The sequence below is a fragment of the Lampetra fluviatilis genome, chromosome 1 (genome assembly GCF_964198595.1).
Source record: "Lampetra fluviatilis chromosome 1, kcLamFluv1.1, whole genome shotgun sequence".
NCBI lineage: Eukaryota > Metazoa > Chordata > Hyperoartia > Petromyzontiformes > Petromyzontidae > Lampetra > Lampetra fluviatilis.
In genome coordinates this window covers 41,446,208-41,469,488 of record NC_136275.1, presented here as the reverse complement: position 1 = coordinate 41,469,488, position 23,281 = coordinate 41,446,208, and the positions used below count along the sequence as shown (strand labels likewise).

At 47.6% G+C, this 23,281-nt stretch overlaps 3 protein-coding genes across 3 annotated transcripts in view; 2 read left to right on the top strand and 1 right to left on the bottom strand.

The window, feature by feature from the left end:
* LOC144943386 (cytoplasmic phosphatidylinositol transfer protein 1-like) overlaps window positions 1-3,210 on the bottom strand; it is an 89,827-nt gene extending 86,617 nt beyond the window's left edge. Inside the window, exons 1-2 of the mRNA XM_078870789.1 lie at window positions 2,723-3,210; window positions 724-828 (exon numbers count right to left, since the gene is read on the bottom strand). Of these exons, the coding sequence (XP_078726915.1) occupies window positions 724-771 (48 nt within the window). The 5' untranslated portion in view covers window positions 772-828; window positions 2,723-3,210. The remainder of the gene's footprint in view (window positions 1-723; window positions 829-2,722) is intronic.
* A 314-nt stretch (window positions 3,211-3,524) lies between these two features.
* On the top strand, window positions 3,525-9,955 carry PSMD12 (proteasome 26S subunit, non-ATPase 12). The gene is made up of 11 exons (XM_078863441.1): window positions 3,525-3,704; window positions 4,454-4,513; window positions 5,114-5,242; window positions 5,365-5,472; window positions 5,626-5,730; window positions 5,846-5,995; window positions 6,091-6,225; window positions 6,753-6,865; window positions 7,372-7,546; window positions 8,585-8,662; window positions 9,053-9,955. Exons 1-11 carry the CDS (start codon window positions 3,597-3,599, stop codon window positions 9,260-9,262), a joined length of 1,371 nt encoding a protein of 456 aa, XP_078719567.1. The 5' UTR covers window positions 3,525-3,596; the 3' UTR covers window positions 9,263-9,955.
* A 6,005-nt stretch (window positions 9,956-15,960) lies between these two features.
* The window catches only part of LOC144936331 (septin-9-like), a 51,766-nt gene continuing 44,445 nt past the window's right edge, over window positions 15,961-23,281 (top strand). Inside the window, exon 1 of the mRNA XM_078863424.1 lies at window positions 15,961-16,086. Within this exon, the coding sequence (XP_078719550.1) occupies window positions 16,050-16,086 (37 nt within the window). The 5' untranslated portion in view covers window positions 15,961-16,049. The remainder of the gene's footprint in view (window positions 16,087-23,281) is intronic.

The window sequence follows — 23,281 nt, the reverse complement described above, 5'->3', positions numbered from 1 at the left end:
CATTGCCTTTATTTCCTAGTAGTGTTTAAACGATATATTTATTTATCCACTCACTTGCAGTGAGAAACGGAATCTAAAAATAATACATTTACATATTTATGGGGATTGGGTAAAACCATTGAGACATTCATTGAGGTATATTCTTCAATGGGTGAGACATTATATTCAATAGAGTGCAAGCGAGCTGCTGCAGTGTGTGAATGAGGGGGTGAGAGCAGAATGAATGAGAGGGTGATTGTGAAAATGAGTCAATGAATACGACAGTGTGACAGACAATATAGCAAATGAGAGGATAATGAGCGAATGAATGTGTACATGGGTGAGATGAATGAGTTAGATGAATGTGGCTGTGGGTGAGATGAATGAGGATGATGAGTGGGTATTGAAATTAATTCGTGAATGTAATGGTGATTGACATATTAATTGAGTTATTGAAAGGGGGAGTGGGTGGATGAGACACGGAAATGAGTGCGAGTGAGCAAGCGAGCCAGCGATTGAATTAGAGGAACAATTAACTATCAAGTGCGTGAATGTTAAAGCGAGTTAATAAGTGATTGAGTAAATTAAACGGTCAATTTGCGAGCAGCCAGTGAATGAGAAGGTGAGTCTGTGGTGACTCAGTCAATGAATAAAGTGAGTAAATTAGTTATGGGTGAATGAATAAGTTATTGGTTTGGAAGGTGGATGAATGGACGAGTTGCTTCAGTGAGCTGCAGTCCTCACCTCCTCGACCGTGAGAGGCATGCAGATGCGGTATTCCTTCACGAGCATCGCGGCTCGCGCCCTTTGTACTGGGCCCAGTCCTTGCTCGGGTCCCACACAGAAGCTCTGCGGACACAGGGACTTCTCAACACAGCACTCACGACGTGCAGCGGCCACGGAACACCGCACTGCCTATCCACGCTGCGATGTGTGGTGCTACTCAACACAATGCGGTCTTGTGATTGTAAGGACATGTAAAGCCCTGTGTCAATCCACTGCTGGATTAGGTCCTCCGCAGACCCTATGGGTCGTGGTCATTAATTGACTACACTTCACCATGCTGGTCAGTGGGGGAGGGAATGGTGAATGTGGGGAGCATTGAAAGCGGAGCATATAATTTCAGTTAATTGGACAGTTGCAATGGGCTCTGCTGCTCACAACGTCGCCCTGAAGCCTATAACACATGTTATGCATGGTGGTCGCCAATCGGAAGTGCAACATATTTAAATATTTTTTCTAGCAAATCTTTAAGATTGAGTATTTTATTAACAATAATATTTGACATATGTGCAATGGGCACCTACGGGCTATCTGCCGATGGATCGTGATGATGGTTTGAGATAGGCGTCATAAAAAAATATATGCTTATCCATCTATACAATTCCATACATCATGGGGCGAGCGGTGGCATAGTGGATAGCTTCACCGCAGCCTGAGAACCGAAGACCCGAATCCGATTCCCGACCACGCGCAACATCAGTGGCGAGTGCGCCAACGTCCAGTATTGGCAAGCAACCCATGTGGGCCGACACAGCATTGGAAGGGCCTTCATCCAGCATTGGCTTAACACAGGTAGGAAAGTAATACTTTTGTTTAAATGGAAGGAGACCAAAGTGTTGTAAGTGTAAATATATGTTTCAGCACCATTCTTCACCACATAGCCCAGTGCGAGTTATAGTGGGGTGGGGCCCAAAACTGGTTTGGATAAATTTCTCAACACTGATGCGAGCCGTGACCGTGAAATAAACTATTTAGTTGAATGTATTTAATCACTCTGGTATTTTGGTAAATACGTTCATGTGATGCAAATAATTACAGTGACGGAACACTGTCGGTCTCGATTGTACGCAACTCCGAGGCAAGCAAGCCATCTTTAACGCGGGGTTTCTGGAATAATTTCCACAACTGGCCAGTTTACACGAGGACGCATACACCGCGTGTGCGTGCCGTATAACTTGCAACAGGCTGGGGTGTATTGGTGGCACAAGTGGTTAGCGTACTGCACTGAACACCAGGCCACTCGAGTTCGAATCTCGAACGCGGCACCTCCGATTTGCACGGTTGGCTACATACGGTGAGAAAGAAGTTCAACATACATCCACCAACCCACAATGGCAAGCGTGATGAAGTATGGTCAAAAACTACCATGGCCGATACGGCGTGGAAAGGACTTCATCCAGCGATAGAATGACAAGGGCTGTGCATTATGCATTAAACGCATGTCACGGTAATTATATTTCTGACATGACCAATGTATAAGCGTGCCTCGGTGCGCAATGATTTGGTGCTGGATGTAATGTTGTCATTTGAGTTCCATCGGCCATGCAGGGTCCAAAGTACAATGTATGCAGCCATGTGCTCGCTATTCGCTCAACAGAGCGGCAATCACAGCCGCTTTTCGCTCAGATATAAATTATCTAAAGAGTTCGATTAGCGCCATCGAGGCTTCATTAACAAATGTGTCTCTACAATAGCAAACACGGATTTCGTTTTGCGAGTCTCACCGTTTATTCCCCCTCTGGTGTAAACGGGAAAACACCAAACAATGCGAGCACAGGCATCGTGATCATCATATATGGAGCGTAATACATTTCACAGATGCAATTTGAAGCCCACGTTTCACAACACTGCGATTACAATTGTTTATTAATATACGCGGGCGGTTAAACACGCGTATTTATGTCAATACCAAACAACAACACTTGCAACTAATGATTGCTCGTATAATTGCAGTACGTACCTGTCAAATCACTCGCATGTCCAAATGAGGATTGTGGTCGCCTTGTTTCTCAAACACGCCTTGTAGAATCCGTCATTAAATGAATATCAACGATAAGCAATGCTTCGCTCACAACTCTCCAAAGTGTGCTTAAATCTTACTCGTTTACAAACATCTTACTCCTTTACAAACAAAACGTTAAAAACTATATTTTTTAATTCACAATGTATTGGTGTAACTGTAACCGCTCTTAATCATATGCTCTGTCGTGTTATTTACCATAAAACGGTGCAATTCGTTGACTACACTCCAGCTGTACCCCCTATATCTGCCCGCCCTATAACTATAATGTAACCTGTGTACAGCACTAACAACACAAAATAGCTGTACCACCCAAACGCTGTGTGCTTATCCCCCAACGGTGCAACTCCAATACCCCACTAATATCCCCTACAACTGTGCAACTCATAAACACGAATCGAGCTGTGCGTGTCAACCTCGATGCTTTCCACAAGGCACTACGGCGGAGCCAACACGTGCTCGGGCATTTAAACATTCAGCGCCACGTGACTCGTCCCCCACTCACTCTCTCACAGGTGTCCGCGGCGCGCCTGTTTGCCCGGCTGAATTATAATAATCGGGTCGAAGGACCCCATCCCCCCAGAGCACCGCCCTATCCCCCCACACAACGCCTCCGCCCCTCAAAATACGCTCTTAGATTTCCCAAAGCGCATGCGCATATGGACGCCAGCGGACGTGTACGTGATTGGTCGAAAGTGGGGGATAGGTGGGAGGGGCGTAACCACGTGAGTGGGTCGGACCAATGGGACAGGCCCGGGGTCACGTGAGCGCGCTTGGAAATACAATCGCGGAGTTCGCTGTGAGTTGCTGAGTAATGTCGCTCACGATGGCGGACGGCGGGGATGGCAAGATCGTGAAGATGGAGGTGGACTACAGTCCCGTGGTGGACCAGAGGCTGCCCGAGTCTCGAAAGATGGCTGAGGTGCGTCACTCTTCTGTTCGCCAGCGCAGTCGCCGTGTTGGGTTGCTCGCGTGTTCTTGAATGGGTGAGGTAGGCCTCTTCGTGGCCTGTGGACTTACCCGGCCACCCTGCCGACGAGGGTGCTGCTTGGGACGGCAGTGATTGGTGGGCCGAGGCGGGTGCAGAAGCCGGGAGATGCCAATTGACGAGCTCTTGAGAAATGTGACTCCGTTTCGCATAAAACCGTGTCAACATGGGCAGTCTTGCACAAACTAGAGCCCATCGGGAATGTCATGCACCGTAGGCCTAGGATGACGAAGTATGGTCAGATAAAACCACAGTTCACGGCGTGGGAGGCTCTCATCCAGCAGTGAATTGACAAAAACGCTGCACGTGTTAGGAAATGAAGAGAGACAGACACTTGAGAGGCATCTCGAAGACACAGACTGACGGCGATAGATACGGACACTAAAAAAGACACTGAAAAAGACATGCACAGATACACCGAGAGACACAAATGCATGGGTATAGACGAATAGAGATGAAGAGTGACACGACAAAGACAAGAACGTACTCGGAGGCCGAGTAGAACACCTGTATTTTACCATACGGCCCATAACCTCATGCTGGGTCAACACTCCTGCGCCTTGAGTGACGAGGCACACGTGTGGTGTGATTCGCGCTGATAAAGTAACGGGTTAGATTGGCGGGTTTGGTTCGGACGCAATCTACATCGAGTGTAACGTATTAACGACGTGTTGTGCTCGCAGGAGGGGAAGCTTCAAGAAGCCATTGACAACCTTCTGTCTCTAGAGAAGCAGACGCGAACCGTAAGTGTTGAGTATCATGAATGATTGTTATGACGCGTGTGAAATTCCCTACAACTTGTCAAGTCTTAACATCTTAAGGGGTCTTAGATTGTCGTTTATGTGCAAAAAATCATTTGATGTGTTTTATGTTCCTAACCACAATAATTACTTGTCACTTCCTGTGACTGGCTCTTCTCAATAAAGTATTTTAATTGACACCTTTCCATATTCCCATCTCCATTTTTAATCTACCATACAGCTTTTCACCCCCTCCCTTTCGAAAATATTGTTTTAAAAGTTAGCCCCATCGACACGCTCTCAAGATGTACACGCATGTTGTATAAAGTATTACGATGTCACATTTAGATGTTTCATATACATATTGTATTAAATGCACCTTAAAGTGATTTATAGTCAATTCTGATTGTTTCCATGCTCATGTGATGTTTGGATGGTGTTGAACTCACATAAATGCATAAAGTTGTCATTGTAATCTTGAGTTTACCTGCTGAGTCGCCTTGACTTATCAATCTTTCCTAATGTGAAATGAAGGCTGATAATAACTTGATTTAATTGAAGTTAAAATGTGTGTACACCTCTTGATTGTTGGTTTGTGTGCAGGCCAGTGATATGGTGTCCACCTCACGGATTCTGGTAGGGATCGTACAGATCTGTTTTGAAGCCAAAGATTGGGATGCCCTCAATGAAAACATCATCATCATGACAAAACGGAGAAGCCAACTCAAACAGGTTACAATCTTAATTGCTGAAATGTTGCCGGGCACTTGGTGTTATTTGCTAAAGTTGTCAGATTTCTTGTAGTGTTGCAGCTTCACACTAATGGGACACGTGCTGTTCACGTTGTTTAACAGGCGGTGGCAAAAATGGTGCAACAGTGCTGCGAATATGTGGAAAAAACACCGGATTTGCAAACCAAACTCAAACTTATCGACACACTAAGGACCGTCACTGCTGGCAAGGTGTGTAAACCATTGAAATATTTAAGTTGCATGTAAGCTTGACAGACCATCAGACAAGTGGTAGTGTTGTTATCCCATGATATTCAAACATTTTATTTTATCATTGTCCTGGTCAAAGTGCTTTATTTGGTATGCCCATTTTTTTGTCGACAGATCTATGTGGAGATTGAACGTGCAAGATTGACAAGAATTTTGGCTAAATTCAAGGAAGAGAAGGGGGAACTAGTAGAGGCTTCAAATATCCTACAAGAACTGCAGGTCTGTAAACCCTTATTTAAAATGTGCAAGCCTCTTTATTGCATTCAAATGCAACTATTTTGAGATTACATGATGAGATTTGCGGACGCTGACATTTGTGTGTTATGTTGAGTAGGTGGAGACATTTGGATCCATGGAAAAGAAAGAAAAGGTCGAGTTCATTTTGGAGCAGATGCGCCTTTGCCTTGCAGTGAAGGACTACATCCGCACTCAGATCATTAGCAAGAAGATCAACACAAAATTTTTCCAGGAGGAAAACACAGAGGTAACATTTTGACTTTTATGATTTGGAGCTATTGCTTGTCATATGAAGCTCCAACTGGACTTGTGACCTAATAATGATGCTTTTTTTGTTTTCAGGAGTTGAAGCTGAAATATTATGACCTGATGATTCAACTCGATCAGCATGAAGGCTCCTACCTGTCCATTTGCAAGCACTACCGTGCCATTTACGACACGCCCTGCATTCAAGCAGAGAGGGCAAAGTGGCAGCAGGTGACTTGTCACTCATTTATGAGTTTGTTTTGTAATAACCGGAGCCGTAATAGTCCAGACGTTTGAGCTGTGTCTGGTTTAAACATATATACATGTTTAACACTTAATTGCTTGAGCCCTTAATTTACGTTTAGGAATATTTCCGAAAGCACTCTTAATTTAGAATTTTGAAAGTTAATATTAAGAACAGATCTACGAAAGGAAAGCAATTGGCTCATAAAATAGCTATGTATTACCTCAACCATTTAAAACAATAAAATACCGATTGTATATTGTACGAAATAACATTGCTTTGGTATACAGTCAAAAACAAGATTGCATAAAAATCACGAAATTCAATGAGACTCCACTTGATATTTAACCATACTAGAATGTCCAAGAATCAGTATGAAGCTTAATGCCACATCTGTTTTAAGCACAAATACTACAAGTTGAATATAAGACAGTAATGAGCTGTAATTATCAGGAGGGAATTTATATTATTTTTCATACCATCATGAGTCCACGATTTCATAACTTCATGGCAGGTTATGAAGAGCGCCATTCTGTACGTGGTGCTGGCTGCCTATGACAATGAGCAGTCGGACCTGGTGCACCGCGTTAACCAGGACAAGAAGCTGGAGGAACTTCCCAAATACAGGTACCCATGTGAACTATAACAAAAAAGTATGTATATAACATTGTCTTCAATAGATGTATATAGCGCCTTAGTCCAAGGCGCTGGTAAAGTATGATCAAACAACTCCCATGACCAGAGAGAGTAGGACGACTATCATCCAGATGTGGATTGACAAAAGGATTGTAGATATTATTGGACTTAAGTATTGTGTTGTGCCTTCGATTAGTATCCAAATAAACCCACATAAATGTGTCTTGATATGCAATAGTATGGTATATGAGCACATACAATCACAGGTGTTACTATTCTTTAGTACGTGGATAGAAAATACAACTTCGATTTATTTTCCATGCAAGTAATTTGCCTTTAGATGGGCATTTTACCACTCCCTGGTCTGACAATTCAAAATTCTCATATCCCACACACGTGCTTGTGTTATATCTGCAACAATTTTACGTAATTTTCGTCTCGCGGTTTTAAAAGCGCCTCCCTGTTGGCAGAGTTTGGCATCTGCACTCTTCTCACAGGGAGATACTGAAGCTGTTTACCACATCGGAGCTGATGCACTGGGGCACCCTGGTGGAGAAGTACGGCAAAGACCTGCGTAAGGGCACGGCCGACAACCCGGCGACTGATGTGTTCTCCTACTCTCAGGAGGGCGAGAAGCGGTGGCAAGTCCTTAAGAACAGGGTGGTGGAGCATGTGAGTACACATTGTATTCACCGAGGGCAGGGATCAGCGGCATTGTGGCTCTTGAAAGAGGTTTTTGTTTAATACCGAATTCGGAAAAAATAGCTCCTCTTGTTATTTTGGTTGCCGACCCCTGACCTAGGGGGTCCTACCTTGAATGTAATCTCCCAGAATGTGTCCCAATCTCATTGGATCTTGGAAATTAGCCAAGGTTGAGCAAATTAGTGTTTGAATGGCTAACCACCAAGAGCAAAAGATGGGTGTAATAGGCATTGTGGGCAGTAGACGACAGTGCAGAGCACTAGTTCACCACAGCACGCACTCACCACCTTGGTGAAGTATGGTCAAATATCCAAGGCCATTGGACACCTTCATCCAGCAGTGAATTGACAAAACCAAACCTCTACGTGTACACACCTTGAATTTACCTTGTGGTTTGTGATATCGGTTCGCAATGGTTCTCATGATGATGTTAAATAGTTTAGTGTTTGTGAATAAGACCATCAAAATTACACAATAAGAAAATAGTGCTAATTAGTCCCAAAAGTTTGGTAATGCATTTCAAACAGGGTTGTAATTACAGTTGAACTAGGTGGTGGATAAAACACAACTTAAAATATAAAAGCATTTTACAATACCTTTCAGTCAAGTATTCTCTGCATTCAATCAGGATGTAATCATGGTTTTAAAGGTGCTGTATTTGCATATGTAGAGCTCCATCTTCTGTCAGCTTATTGCAAGGGTAGACAAATACAGTCTGCTCTGCAACATATACCCACTCGGTGGCAGACATACAGTAAAAGAGTTTATATATTAAAAAAATACATTTGGCTTAGCTTTCCTTCATAATAAACTCTTGACTGCTAGTATGAAAAACACATCGTGTAGTTTACTCATAACCATCGTCCATTGTCTAATTGCTGAATGAAGGCCTGTCCATGCCATCGCATCTGTCACTGTCCTGCAAACCCATTGCTTACCGGTTAAAATATTCGGTGTGAGTAAACCGTCAATCAAAACAATTGATTTTAAATCCGCTTTTGTTTTCAGAATATCCGAGTGATGGCCAAGTACTACACCAGGATCAGCATGCAGAGGATGGCAGATTTGCTGGACCTGTCCATTGATGTAAGTTTCGACCTTTGAGAATACCCTCCCATGGTTCAGTAGTGACTGCCTTCAAGAACAAGGGACACCTGCAATGTAACCCAGCCTTATCTTTTCATATCCCCCAATCATTTAATTTATAGTAACCTTGTGTATGTATATATATAAAAAATAGCACCAGGTGTAATGGCACCCATATGTTATTTATATTGATGGAGTAAAGTGGGAGTACTCCCACCTCTTCCCATATATCTGGCCAGTGTGAAAGAGTAGGCCAACACTGTCTAGAGCCTACTGTAGTGAAGGCCCTTCCACCAGCAGCAGCGTAAGCGAGTTGTTGCAGGATTGCATCTTTACCCTTTATATTTAAACCAAAAGCACGACTTTGTTTGGCTTGTGCTCTGTCCGTAGGAATCGGAGGAGTTCCTGTCCAGGTTGGTGGTGAGCAAGACTGTGTTCGCCAAAGTGGACCGGCTGGCTGGCGTCATCAACTTCCAGAGGCCCAAAGACCCCAACGACCTGCTTAATGACTGGTCCCACAAGCTCAACGCCCTCATGGCCCTAGTCAATAAGACCACGCATCTTATTGCCAAGGAGGAGATGATCCACAACCTACAATAGATTGGTCTGGGGGAGTAGGGGATAACAGCAGGAGTAGCAGAGGCGGGGTTGAAGCAGTGTTGGTGGGTGACTTGGAGAATTCCCCCACATTTGACACATTAGCTCAATGAGGATTATCATTGTGCCAGCTAAGAGTTTCCGGAGTGCCCACAATAGGTACTTTAGATGGTTTAGGGAGTTTTCAGTAGAACCTAATTAAATCCATCGATCTTGCCTGATGTCAGCACTCCAGGAAACTCTGGCTGACTCATTCTGCCTATTAAAACTCCCCACCCCCTCATGCTGTTTGCCAACCGTAAGCAGAATAAACGACACAGCATGTCTGCTTTGGGTGGGCAGACAATACAAATTTATGACAGCATAATTGATAGCAAACGTGGAGTTAGTATTTGTACCTGAAATCTCACAGTTGATTGCAAAATGTACAGAACTCTTCAGAATACACATTAATTAACACGTGAACATATTTGTTCATGGTGCATTTTTAAATGTAGGTTCTTAGTTATGTGTTTTAGACGAATCTGAATAGGACGAGCCTCAGTAGAAAATGATCGTTTTTGGGTGAAAAATCAACATCGACCCAGAGCTTTAGTTGGTATTTTGTACATCACAGGAATATTGCTTGGGTGTGTGCATAAATATAAACTGTATAGCAGTACCTTGTTAGACCGCATTATCCTGAAAATGTATTCATGAAAATAAATCTACTGGGGGTTCTGGTTTAAGTGAGCAGAGATGTCTCCAATTTACATTCTGTGAAAACACTGGTACATTCTTTCTCCCTGGTGGGATTGTACGGTCTCTTGAGCTGGGTAGATGAAATTGAGTGACATCTCGCAGTTAAGATACACCGTGTGGTAGATTGTGGTTTAAACACTTGTATGGAACACAATGGGTTGTTTTAAAGAAAGCATACGATGGGACTTGAGAAAACACTTTTCACCCATGACCATCATGAAGTTGCCATTGTTTGGCCGAATCTTGGTTATTCGCTGCTGAATAATTGTAACCTGAAGCCGTGAACTTGTGTTTGTAGCCTGCAGTACTGCCCCTGCTGATCCGTGCTCAAGTGTGTTGTGCAAAGTCGAAAGTCAACTGTATAAACGTGAAGCAAGACGTTTTGATGTCTGTTATTTTTACGTTTGTTTTTTGTTGGGAAAAAAATTGGCAAGACAATAAAAACACACGAATGTGTCTTTCTACGAGACGAGTCTTATAGTTGCGATGTTACGTATTTTTGTATTTGCCACATTGAAAAGACTCATCAGTCCATATTACAGTATTTGCCATTCCAATGTTAACGTTTAACGTGGGGAATAATGGCTTATAAAGAAGGGTGTGTTTGGGGGTGGGGAGGAGGAAAGCTCCTAAAACCCGTTCTCAATCGAACGGGGCTCTTATGAGAACCGGTCACGCAAGACGACCCTAGCCAATGATTACCTTCTGGAGTGGCTGAGGTGAGAAGGGCGGGTTGGATAGAATGTTTAACTTGGCATAATATTCACCATTGCGATTTAATTCGCCTACCCACGATTATAAATTAACCGATAAAATCAGTTTGTCGCCTTTTTAAATTAACATTTTGTGAATACCTTTAATTTGATACACTTGGGTCTTTCGGTTAAGTCACTTAAATACAAAATAGATGACGTTTCGATCGCAACACGAACAATCGTCTTCAGGTGAGAAAGCTGCCGAGACAAGGTCTTAAAAGACGATTGCTTGTGTTGCGATCGAAACGTCATCTATTATTTACGTGACTTGACCGAAAGACCCAAGAGTGTGAATCCCTGCAGTCACGAAGCTTTAAATCACCTTTCACTCGAGCTTCTGAAATAATTGAATAAAAGATGCTCCTGAGTGTGGAATCCCGACGTTATAGCAGAGCGGCGATGAGATGAATCATTCAGTCGGCAGCCGTGCCACTGCGCACACTGCTGCTGCAGGCAGCGCTGCGTCTCGTGCCGCGTGGTTCGTGTAACAAAATTAAAGGACGACGCGAAACACTCGCAATCAGGAAGCCGCAGAGCGGTGGCAGCAGCAGCAGACGTTGGGCGATTTGGCGGTGGCGGCGTTCGTGTGCTCTGGCCACAATCCGTTGTCTCGAAAGGGGCCCTGCGGGCTGAGGCGTTCCGTGGTTGCGATCATCCCCCCACATCTGCATCGGACGAGTGCGTGGTGAGTGAGCCTGCCCGCCCGCGCACACCGCTGCTTGCTTCTTACGGCGTGCGCCGACGGGGCCGCTGGCTTTCTCTTCACCGTGCTCAGCCGGCCATCGGGCCACACCGCCACGTGGTAGGCGGAGGCCGCGATCGGTGTGCGCTGTGGGGTGTTGTTGTTGCTGCCGTGTGCGTGCGAGAGACGGGGGGTCGTGATGGTGGGGACGGTGCTCGTGTCGCGCCGCGTGTGGCGGTGTCGTCGTGGGCACGCATCGTCTCAGCAGCAGCACCGCGCGACAACAATGGGCCTTTCTCTAATACATTATCATCAGGAGCAGCCATGGTCCATCCAAGCTTGGGCATGGAACAACAATGGATTGAGCTGCACTAGCCTCTGCTGTTGTCATTAAATTACAATGCGGCAGTTAACGATAATGGTCGAATTATGTTTCGTTGAATGCGAGTGGCGCTGCTTCCCGCTATCGCATGCAGGGGGGGGGGGGGCGTTTGAATGAGATGTATTGCAGGTAGCCTGCATACTGTGTATAGTTTATGCCTTGTTACGTTAATATACAGCATATGCATATTAAATGCATGCTGCATTATGCATGTAAATATGCTACGTTATTTATGCATATCATATATGCATTTATAATGTGGCATTTATGGATTGTATAGACTCTTAGCATGTATATATTGTAGCATGCTGTATGTATACACAACGCATTCTGCAGTCGAAACATGGCCTCTAGACAGTAGGAATACGTGCAATAAAATCGGCTACGTGCAGTGAATTCTCATTACAGATTTGCATATGGTGGGCGAGAAGTGCTTATAGCCTGTAACCTCTGAGTCCTTTGTAACTTGTGAAAGGGTACAGATATTCTCAGTCAGTCTGCTACAGCAGAGGTGTAGGGAATTCCAATAGGACCTACATCTCTGAATTTTTGACCTAGTCAAGGCCTATAATACAATAAACAGACCAGGGCTCTGGGGTATTCTTCGTGCTGTTGGAGTCCCTAATCATCTGCTCACAATCATTAAGGACATTCATTATGTTGAGCTGACCCGGGTAAATCTGCGTGCCTGGTAGTCTGATCCATTTTCTGTTCACCTTGGTGTGCGACAGGGATGTCCTGTGGCCCCTACACTATTTAACATCTTCTTTGACCATGTAGTTCAATAAGCTTTCTGTGACTACCGGAAAGATTTTCTACATGGTACAGATATATGGAAGGTTGATCGATGCCCGGGTGCAGTCAAATCATGGCTTTATATTGGCTATGATCTGGTGATCGCTGCTCACTGAGAAGGAACTGGAGACCGTGCTGTTGAACCTGGAGCGAGCTACTAGGATGGAGCCTCACTACCAGTCCCATCAAAACAAAGTACCTGTCTGGGTCATTTGTGTAATTGAATCTCCCACCACCTCTGCTCCCTATGAGTGATGGGGCAGTTGTGCAGAGAGTGGAGACGTTTCCATACCTGGGCGCAGTGTCCTTTTGACCGAATCATTTGAGCGGCATCAAATTTTCATCAGCTGCGTAACGCTGTTTGGAAGCTATCTGGTCTATCACTCCATACGAAGCTCCGGGCCTTCTCGGCCACGTTTATAACTTACTCTATGTTTGCAAAACGTGGAGCCCTTTTAAGTGAACATATTTGCCGGTTTTATACATTCAGGATGCCCTGCTTACGATCCGTCCTGGGTTTAACCAGACTTGATTGTGTAAAGAGATTACAGATCTTTGAAGGACCTGGACAAAGTGCCATCGGTGAGCTCCTCTGGCAGGCAAGGTTGAGTTGCTGGGCCATGTAGCCCGCATGCCCAAGCAGCTTGTGTTTGACCGGATAGAGGGAGCTCGGGTTAGAGAGGAGATCACTTCTGCCAGTGGTGTAGAGCAGACTTATTAATGACACTACTCGGCAGTTGGAGGCAGTCGCCATCTAACAACGGAGAGCAGAGGAGCGGCGCTCACAACAACCAGGCGGATCGCCGGGCGGATAAAGTGCAACAAGTCGGCGCAGTAGGGAGCACAGGGGGTGCATCTGCCAGCCATCTTACTCGGGCAACCTATGTGCGCACGTGGGTCTGTCCCATGGTCTCCTGTCAGCGAGCCTTCAACAACTTCACGTGGCCGAAAGTGCACCTTGCCTGACACGCGCCGTGGTTACGTCACACCCGCTTACTATTAAAGTACAGTATGCACAGACACAATTGCAACCGAGAAGATGGGTACAAACTGAGCAATCATTGGAAGGACGTTATTAGCCAGTTTAAGTCATAACTGGCTGTGATGTCTTCATCCTACCTTCCGCTGTTAGTAGTTACTTTCGACTCTGGTTTTACATTAACAGTTTTAATGTCTCGCACTAACACAGCCACCGTCGCTCGTGTCCTCGATGTGGCAGTGGCTCTGCGATCTTACATTGACATTCTAATCTCTCACGATACAATGGCGACCTCCACGCCCTAGTCATGGAGGTAGCTCCCGGATCTTACATTGACTTGCTAATCTCTCACGATACAATGGCCACCTCCACGCCCTCGTCGTGGAGGTAGCTCCCAGATCTTACATTGACTTGCTAATCTCTCACGATACAATGGCCACCTCCACGCCCTCGTCGTGGAGGTAGCTCCCAGATCTTACATTGGCTTGCTAATCTCTCACGATACAATGGCCACCTCCACGCCCTAGTCATGGAGGTAGCTCCCAGATCTTACATTGACTTGCTAATCTCTCACTTTAACATCACTAGCCCCGCCCACTTCGTTTGTGACCCTTCGGCTACACCCATTTCAAACCTTTAAAACAGCCTGCCTCAGGAGCTTTCCCCATCTTTTTTCTCTCCTGATGATTGCTTGTGTTGCGATCTAAACGTCGTCGTCTTTTGTAAAAAAGAAATGTTTCTACGTGACTTTACCGAAAGACCCAAAGAAGACAGTATTATATTTGTCACACGATGTAACTCCCACTAAGCTATCCAGTACTGTATGGGTCCTTCTCATAAGCGATATCTGGTTGTGAATGGCAGTTACTGTGTTATAACCTACCCGGACACCATGCATATACATATAGTACCGTGTTTTGTCGAAGCCTTCATCCAGCAGTGGATGGATCATGGCTGATGATGATGCTGCTGCCACGCCTCTCGGCTGTCTGCTGTGCGGCATCCACACGCAGGGTGCGTGGCCGTGCGTGTCCACACGCACTTGGTGGACACGCACGGATGTATTTTGTTCGCGTTGCTATTCCCATTGTGTGATGACCGCTAGTTACGACCGAGATTATATTTGTACAGTATTTAAATAAAACCGAGATCCGAGGGTGTCTGATTGATAACGAATGGTACCGATATATCTGAACAAGATGCAGTAGAATAATAGGAATGTAATGCCACGGCTTTTTTTGATGGTCGGGCGATGTCCACATGGAGCGCGTGTCACGTCACAGCTGCTGCTATGGGTATCGAAGTCGATTTCTAAATCGATGTTGGTGTTCATATCCCAGACATCGATTTGCTTCCTCGGCGATTACATTAATTGCATTCGATAAAAATCAATTCGTTATTCGTGTCTTTGTACTTATTTGTATTGTATCGCTGAGCTTTTAGGGGCTCGTCCTGTACTCTCTCGTTTGTTCTCTGTCTGGACTGAATGCCCCGATGGTGTCGACTCGTCCTAACGCCGTCTGTAGGCTGTCTCGTGTCTGTCTGGTTTATCCCATGAGCTTGACAGGTAACGATGCGCATCTCAACTTCAGAATCGTCGCGATGCGCTGCCAGGACAGCGGTCCAGTCTCATCGACACGAACCGAATGGCCCCGATTTGCTCGAAATGTCTCTTCATATCCACATCTTCATGGGCAGCTGTCATTGTGGTGAACACCATTGGCGAGTAATGTCTCAACCGGTGACCAAATAACTCCCCACGGCCCGCACGGCGTGGGGAGATCCTCAATCGGCAGTGGATTGACAACGATGCCCTCCGTGGGACGTAATATTGAGACGGCCACCACAGACTTGGGACAAGTGCTGCTAGCGAGCAGCACCTGTGAAGGCCGACACGCGGCGCACGAGGGGTGGGTGGCCGGCACCACGCCCGGCCGCCTTTGTCTCCCGAGTAGCGATGTTTACACACCGCCACACCAGGTACTCATTTGCGGCTGAGTCGACCTAGGGGAGGCCCAGGACCGGTTCAGATATTTTTCACTGGTGTTTGGCCGTGAGCGGGCATCGAACTTGGGTTGCCGGGTTCGTAGCGTGGCGCGCTCACCGCGACACCACCGATGATTAACACGACCAGCAAGCACCGTCACCCACCCATCAAACACCACCATCACCACCACCATTACCCAAACACCTCCATCACCACCATCATTACCACCGCTCCCCTCTGCACCTTCAGAAAAGCCCTCCCTGACAATAACCACAGAGCGCCCTCCCGCCCAGCCAAGCGCGCACCCCCTGCAGGGACCCCTCCTCCCACTCCCCCCACGCTTTGTCTCCTCCCTGCCCACCCCCCCACGCCGGCCGCTAGCCACTAGCCAGGGAGGAGGACCTCCCTCTCCTCTCCAGCCGCTCCGCGTGTTGGAGAGCGAGAGGGCTCCGAGCTGCCGAGGAGGGGGATGAAGCACTGTATGGACTGCTTCTCCCATGATGGTGGTGCGTGTCTTGTGTGCGTCGTGGGGGGTGACGCCGTGGGGGGTGACGCCGTGGGGAGCGGTGGTCCAGTGGTTAGCGCACAGCGCCACGAACCCAGGTCGTCATCCCACTTTGATTTCCGCTCACGATCGATAAGTGGCGATTATCGGAACCTGACCTGGGCCTCCCCTAGCTCACTCGGCCTCAAACGAGTACCGGGTGCGGTGTGCAGTAAACATCGCCGCTGGGGAGACAAAGGCGGCCGGGCGTGGTGCTGGCCACCCCTCGTGTGCCACCGTGCCCACGGCCTTCAGAGGCGCTGCTGCTCGTCGCTATCGGCACTTCTACACGTTGCTCTCGTGCATTCTATCTCGTGTGATGGTGGTCTATTCACTTGAGATGTGGTTGCGTTTAGACGTCTATTCTAGACTGCATTATTTTATATGTGTGCAATGTCTGTTGTTGTATATGTGTGCAATGTCTGTTGTTGTATTTGTATTTAATGTATGTTGTTGTATATGTGTGCAATGTCTGTTGTATTTGTGTTTAATGTCTATTGTTGTATTTGTGTGCAATGTCTGTTGTTGTATTTGTGTTTAATGTCTATTGTTGTATTTGTGTGCAATGTCTGTTGTTGTATTTGTGTTTAATGTCTATTGTTGTATATGTGTGCAATGTCTGTTGTTGTATTTGTGTGCAATGTCTGTTGTATTTGTGTGCAATGTCTGTTGTTGTATTTGTGTGCAATGTCTATTGTTGTATTTGTGTGCAATGTCTGTTGTTGTATTTGTGTGCAATGTCTATTGTTGTATTTGTGTGCAATGTCTGTTGTTGTATTTGTGTGCAATGTCTGTTGTTGTATTTGTGTGCAATGTCTGTTGTTGTATTTGTGTGCAATGTCTGTTGTTGTATTTGTGTGCAATGTCTGTTGTTGTATATGTGTGCAATGTCTGTTGTTGTATTTGTATTTAATGTATGTTGTTGTATATGTGTGCAATGTCTGTTGTATTTGTGTTTAATGTCTATTGTTGTATTTGTGTGCAATGTCTGTTGTTGTATTTGTGTTTAATGTCTATTGTTGTATTTGTGTGCAATGTCTGTTGTTGTATTTGTGTTTAATGTCTATTGTTGTATATGTGTGCAATGTCTGTTGTTGTATTTGTGTGCAATGTCTGTTGTATTTGTGTGCAATGTCTGTTGTTGTATTTGTGTGCAATGTCTATTGTTGTATTTGTGTGCAATGTCTGTTGTTGTATTTGTGTGCAATGTCTATTGTTGTATTTGTGTGCAATGTCTGTTGTTGTATTTGTGTGCAATGTCTGTTGTTGTATTTGTGTGCAATGTCTGTTGTTGTATTTGTGTGCAATGTCTGTTGTTGTATTTGTGTGCAATGTCTGTTGTTGTATTTGTGTGCAATGTCTGTTGTTGTATTTGTGTGCAATGTCTGTTGTTGTATTTGTGTGCAATGTCTGTTGTATTTGTGTGCAATGGCTGTTGTATTTGTGTGCAATGTCTGTTGTTGTATTTGTGTGCTCTGCGCGCTGCGCCTCTGGGCGGTTGTTGCCGCAGGGACATCCGACGTCGAGGGGCAAGCGGCGTACATTGTGGGCGTGTCCGTGATGCGATTTGGGCAATTCTATAGGAATCTATTGATATTGTTTTAGTGACATAACGACGCTTCGCTGCGTGTAAGAAACTCGTCGTACGATAGATTTTGTATTCCATAAATGTATGTACTGTATGTTGAACTTCCTTCGCGCCGTACGTAGCCAACCGTGCTCGTCTGAATCGTGAAACGCGTCACTCCTGTACTGTAGTATGCGTTGTGTAAAATATTGGAATAATGCAGTTCTTAAATCGCGACGAAACCACGAGGTTCTCCTGGTCGTGTGATCCGTCACGGAGTGAAAGGCGGCGGCGTCGTGCGGCAGTGCACGTGGCTGGTGTTCAGCGAGATCGCGGGGAGCGGTGGCGCAGCGGTTAGCGCGCATTACGCTCCGAACCCGGCCACCCGAGTTCGATTCCCGCTCACGGCCACCAACACCAGTGACGATTATCTGAACCGGTCATGGACCTCCTCTAGGTCGACTCAGCCTCATACGAGTATCAAGTGCGGTGTGTAGTAAACATCGCCACTCGGGAGACAAAGGCGTTCGGGCGTGGTGCCGGCCACCCCCCGTGTGCCACGGTGCCGGCCTTCACAGGTGCTGCTCGCTAACAGCACTTGCCCCAACAGTCTGTGAAGGCTACACGGGGGACCTTTGTCTTTGATATTGCAGCAGTCGCCGCAGTCCCGAGGAGGTGTCGCAGTGGGGAGGAGAGCGGCATCTGAATGAGCCGACGGGGAGATAATAGCGCGCCAGGCGACGGTGGCGTCGATGCCATTGATGGGAATTATGATGGTTACAGTAGTTGGTGATCGTGGTTTTGATGAGTGTGGTCATTGTGATTGTGATGGTAGTTATGATTGCAATCGTTCTAATACTGGAATGTTGGTTGTGGTTTGAGTGGTGGTAATCGTGATGGTGAGTGTGATGATAGTTATGGTGGTCTTGAGTTATTTGATTGTGGTGATGGTAATGATAATGGTTGCAGTTTTTGTGATTATATTGATTTGTATAATGGTGATAATGGTTGATGGTCATGATTGCAATGTAGTTTATGTTGATGACAGATTTTTCGAATGTTTATGATCACGATGATGAGTTATGCTTGTGATGTCAATGCTTTTGAAAGTGATGCTGGTGTTGTAAACACAGACACAATTTCAACCGAGAAGATGGGTACAAAGTGAGCAATCATTGGAAGGATGTTATTAACCAGGTAAAGTCATAACTGGCTGAGCTGCTTCCATCCTACCTGCCTATGTTAGTTATTTCCGACTCTCTGAGTTACTTTACCTTGTTAAATATCTTTACATTAAGAGGCTAAATGTCTCACTAACATAACCGCTGCTTCCCTTTTCCTCGATGTGGCTGGCGGCAGAGGTCGCAATCGGGTACCCGATACCCGGCTACCCGTACCCGTTTGCGACCCTGTTGCGGCCGGGCACGGGTAGAGGGTAAGGAATCAAAACCCGTTTGCGACCTCTGGCTGGCGGTGGCTCTCGTTGTTTAATCGGCTGAATGTGTCTCATTAACACAGCCGCTGCTGCGGGAGCCGTCTCACATTGACATGCTAATCTCTAATCTCTAGCAACACAATGGCTTCTTCAGCACCGTAGTGATGTGATACAATGGCCGAGGTTTATTACTTGTAAATTCCACCTCTAGCCCCGCCCCCACTTACCCTTGGCTTGCACCCATCTCAAACCTCTATAACCTCTTGCTGCTGCAGCAGCTCTCCCGCTATCTTTATCCTGCCTCTGCAGTCCGCCTGCTGTATTTTTTCACCCGATGACGATTGCTTGTGTTGCGATCTAAACGTCGTGATTTTTATTTTTCTATCTACGTGACTTTACCGAAAGACCCAAAGAGTGCATATCTTTATTAGTCGTGAAATAATGACTTCGTGGTCGTTATGTTGCTGCGGCTACTGCAGTGCTCCTCCACCCTTATCGCTGCACGGCAAAGACAAAGACCCCCCGTATAGACTTGGATATACTGTTGGGGCAAGTGCCGTTAGCGAGTAGCATCTATAAAGGCCGGCACGGCACACGTGGGGGTGGGTGGCCAGCACCGTGCGCGGCCGCCTTTGACTTCCCAGTGGCGATATTTACACACCGCTCCAGGCACTCATTTGAGACCGAGTCGACCTAGGGGAGGCCTAAGACCGGTTCAGATAATCGTCACCGGTGTCGGTGGCTGTTAGCGGGAATCGAACTCGGGTGACCGAGTTCATAGTGCAGCACGCTGATCGCTGCGCTACTGCTCCCAACTAGGCACACGCACGTGTACACACGCACACCAATACCCACCTTTCGCCACGAAGTAACAGTGACGTCACCACGGCCTATGCCAGGCCAGGTGCACTTTGAGGCCACGTGAAGTGTCGAAGGCTCGCTGACACGTCTCGGGGCAGACCCAGCAGGTGCCATGAGTTGGCTGACTGAGATGACTGGTAGATGCACCAGCTGTACCCCCTACTGTGCCAACTTGCTGCATTTTAGCTGCCCGGCGCTCCGCTTGTTATTGTTAGCATCGCTCCTCTGCCCTCCGTTGTTGTTGGAGGGCGACTGCCTCCAACTGTCCAGTAGCGTCTTTCACAAGCCTCCTCCATAGAGGCCGATCTTGACACCACTGGTACCAGTCGTCAGCAAGTCCACTCAGCTCCACAACCTCCCGTACCGCGTCAGTCCACCTCTTCTTCAGCCCATGTCGTGCCCATTTAGCCCCCTCTATGCGACCAAACACAAACTGCTTGGGCATGCTGTGGCGAGGCTTGACCCAACCAGCGCAGCCTTGCCTGCCAGAGGAGCACACTGATGGGAATGTGTCCAAATCTTTCAAGGATTTGTGAGCTCACACAATCTAGCCTGGTTATACCCAGGATGGATCTGAGGCAGGCCAGCCTGAATGTTTCTAACCGGTGCAGATGTTCCATTAGGGGGCTTCACGTTTCACAAGCATAGAGAAGGGAGGGCATGACTGTGGCTGAGAAGACCCGACGATTCGTGCGGAGTGACAGACCAGGTAGCTTTCACACAGCATTACACAGCTGATTAAAAGATAATGCGGCCTGACTGATTCGGAGTGAGACCTCAGGTGTCAAACCAGAGTTGGTCCTAAGCACACTGCCCAGGTATGGGAATCTCCACTCCACAACTGCTCCATCACCAGTGAGGAGCTGAGGGGGTGGAGTTTTTGATGGCACAAAATACCCAGGGAGGTGCTTAGTTTTGGTGGGGCTAATGGTAAGGCCCCACCTCTTAGTGGCACACTCCAGGATCAGCAGCAGCGCCTCGAACTCCTCCTCTGAGTGAGCAGCAATCACCAGATCATCAGCATACATAATATGGTTGACCAATAGGGAGCCATCCCTCCACTGCACCCATGCATTGCTCAGTCTCCCGTTGTATCTGCACCAGATTGAAATTCCTCGAGTACAGCCATGGAAAGCTTTTCCAAATACGTGGTCAAAGATGATGTTAAATAATTTGAGAGCCAGAGGATATTCCTGCCTCACCCCAAAGTGAACAGGGAATTGTTCCAACTCCTGGCCTCGTAGCTTTACCCGGGCCTGCCCAACATCATGAAGGACCTTAATGATTGTGAGCAAAGAGTCAGGGACTCCGAAAGCACGAAGAACTTCCCAGAGTCCTGGCCTGTTGATGGTATCATAGGCCTTGACCAGGTCAATAAAGCAGAGATGTAGGTCGTGTTGGAATTCCCTACACCTCTGCTGCAGCAGACCGATAGAGAATATGGCATCCGTGCAGGACTTCCCTGGTCTGAAACGACACTGGGGCTCCACAAGCCTCTCCTCAGTGTGCCTGGCAAGGCGATGTTGAATAATCCTCGCCAGGACCATTCCCAGCACGGTCAGAAGAGAGATGCCCCCTATAGTTGTTACAGTCTGTGCAGTCCCCCATTTTTTAAGAGGGGGGGGGGCACCAGGGCATCCTTCCAATCCTGCAGAACCCGTCCTGTGGTCCAGACAGTTGTGATGATGTCATCTAGGGCAATCTGCACACACATGCCACCCTCCCTCACACACACACACGTACACACACACACACCTGTCTGCCAGGATCATGACCAGGTATGTGAATTTAAAGTACAGAAATGACCTTCCAGTTGTAAAATACTGTAATCTCTCGCACACAGAACACGTCATATGACCATTTGAAGTCCTGTAATTATCATTCTGAATCTCCGGTGAGAAAATTGACAGCGGCGGCGCCCCAGGAGTTAACAGCGGGCACCTTCAAGGGAAGCAGCACGAATCGGCATCGCGTAGAGCAGCAAGGGTTCTTCAACTTTCGGGGAATTTCTGTCTTTGTAGGAAGGCTATACAGGTGTTAAGTAGTTGTTGCTGTTGTAGACGGAGGTACTCGGAGACGGAGGTGAGTTAGGGGCTTCCGCCAGGGTTTATTAACAGGTATCACTATAAGGGTTCCCTCTTCACCCCTTCCACTATCCCCGTTCCTCCAGTGACCCCGCTTACGTCACGGGGTCTCCCTTAAATACCCTCTGAGGCGAGACGTCACGTGCACTGCCCGGCGCGTGCGACCCCACGTCCCGTGATGTCACAGCACCGGACAGCGCACGCGACGCCACCACTCTCCTCTACTCCTCTACATCACCCCCCCCCGTGAAAAAAAACAGCCGACCCGGCTGCAAGCACCCCGCAAGCGGGGCCCCACACCGGACCGAAGACCGAATATTCACGAGTTCGTGTGCCTGAAGGTATAACCGGCTGCTAGAAACTAAACCTTAGGGCAGCACGGCCCCTCAAGCAGAACAGCAACAACAAAAAACAAGACAAATAGACCCCGAAGGCCTCATCCGCCGGATAGCGCCGAACGGGCGCCAGGGGCTGGGCCCGCTGAACGGCCATCAGGGCCGTCACCGGAGCCGCATCCCCCTCGAGCGGGTATGCGCTGCTGGCCCGCTCCCCCGTATGATGTCCGTCTCCCATGCAGGTGGCCCGTCAGCGGGCAACAGGCCCACCGCCGTGGCCTCCGGTGACCGGGGGGTCTCTGTCGGCCTCACTCGGGAGGGGCCTGGGGGCACACACACAGGTCGGACGTCACCTCCGTCAGCGAGACCCGGCCGGTCAGGCACGCCGGACACATCATCAGCCGGCCGCTCCGGAATTGGGGGTGGATCCCCCAGGGTAGATGGAACATAACGTTTGAGCCGGGACGGGTGCACTATCCACTGCCGGCGACCGAACCGAATCCGGACGCATTGCGGCCGGCGGACCTCCACAACCTCCACAGGGCCCTGCCAAGGGCGATGCAATTTGGCCGATGTGCCAACGGGGACCTGGGGACAATGCAGCCACGCTTTTTGACCCGCTATCCACGGGAGGCCAGCTGCCTGGTGTTTGGGCAGCCGCTCATTAGCCGCCTGCCGGCTTGCGGAATTCTCGGCAGCGGCCTGTCGCGCCTCGCGCAGCCGGTCAAGCGCGACCTTCAAAGGGGTCGGCACCGCCGACCCCTTCTTGGAGGAGCCAACGTCCATCTGGACGTGCACCGGGGGCTCCGGTTCCCTACCGTACATCAAATAAAAAGGCGAAAATCCCGTGGAGGCATGAGGGGCCAACCGATACG

Bases quoted from the DNA above. Each gene is read 5' to 3' on its own strand.
- PSMD12 (XM_078863441.1), top strand. From the start codon at position 3,597: ATGTCGCTCACGATGGCGGACGGCGGGGATGGCAAGATCGTGAAGATG. The intron at 5,473-5,625 runs GTGTGTAAACCA...TTTTGTCGACAG, and splicing joins GGACCGTCACTGCTGGCAAG to ATCTATGTGGAGATTGAACG. The intron at 6,226-6,752 runs GTGACTTGTCAC...ACTTCATGGCAG, and splicing joins AGAGGGCAAAGTGGCAGCAG to GTTATGAAGAGCGCCATTCT.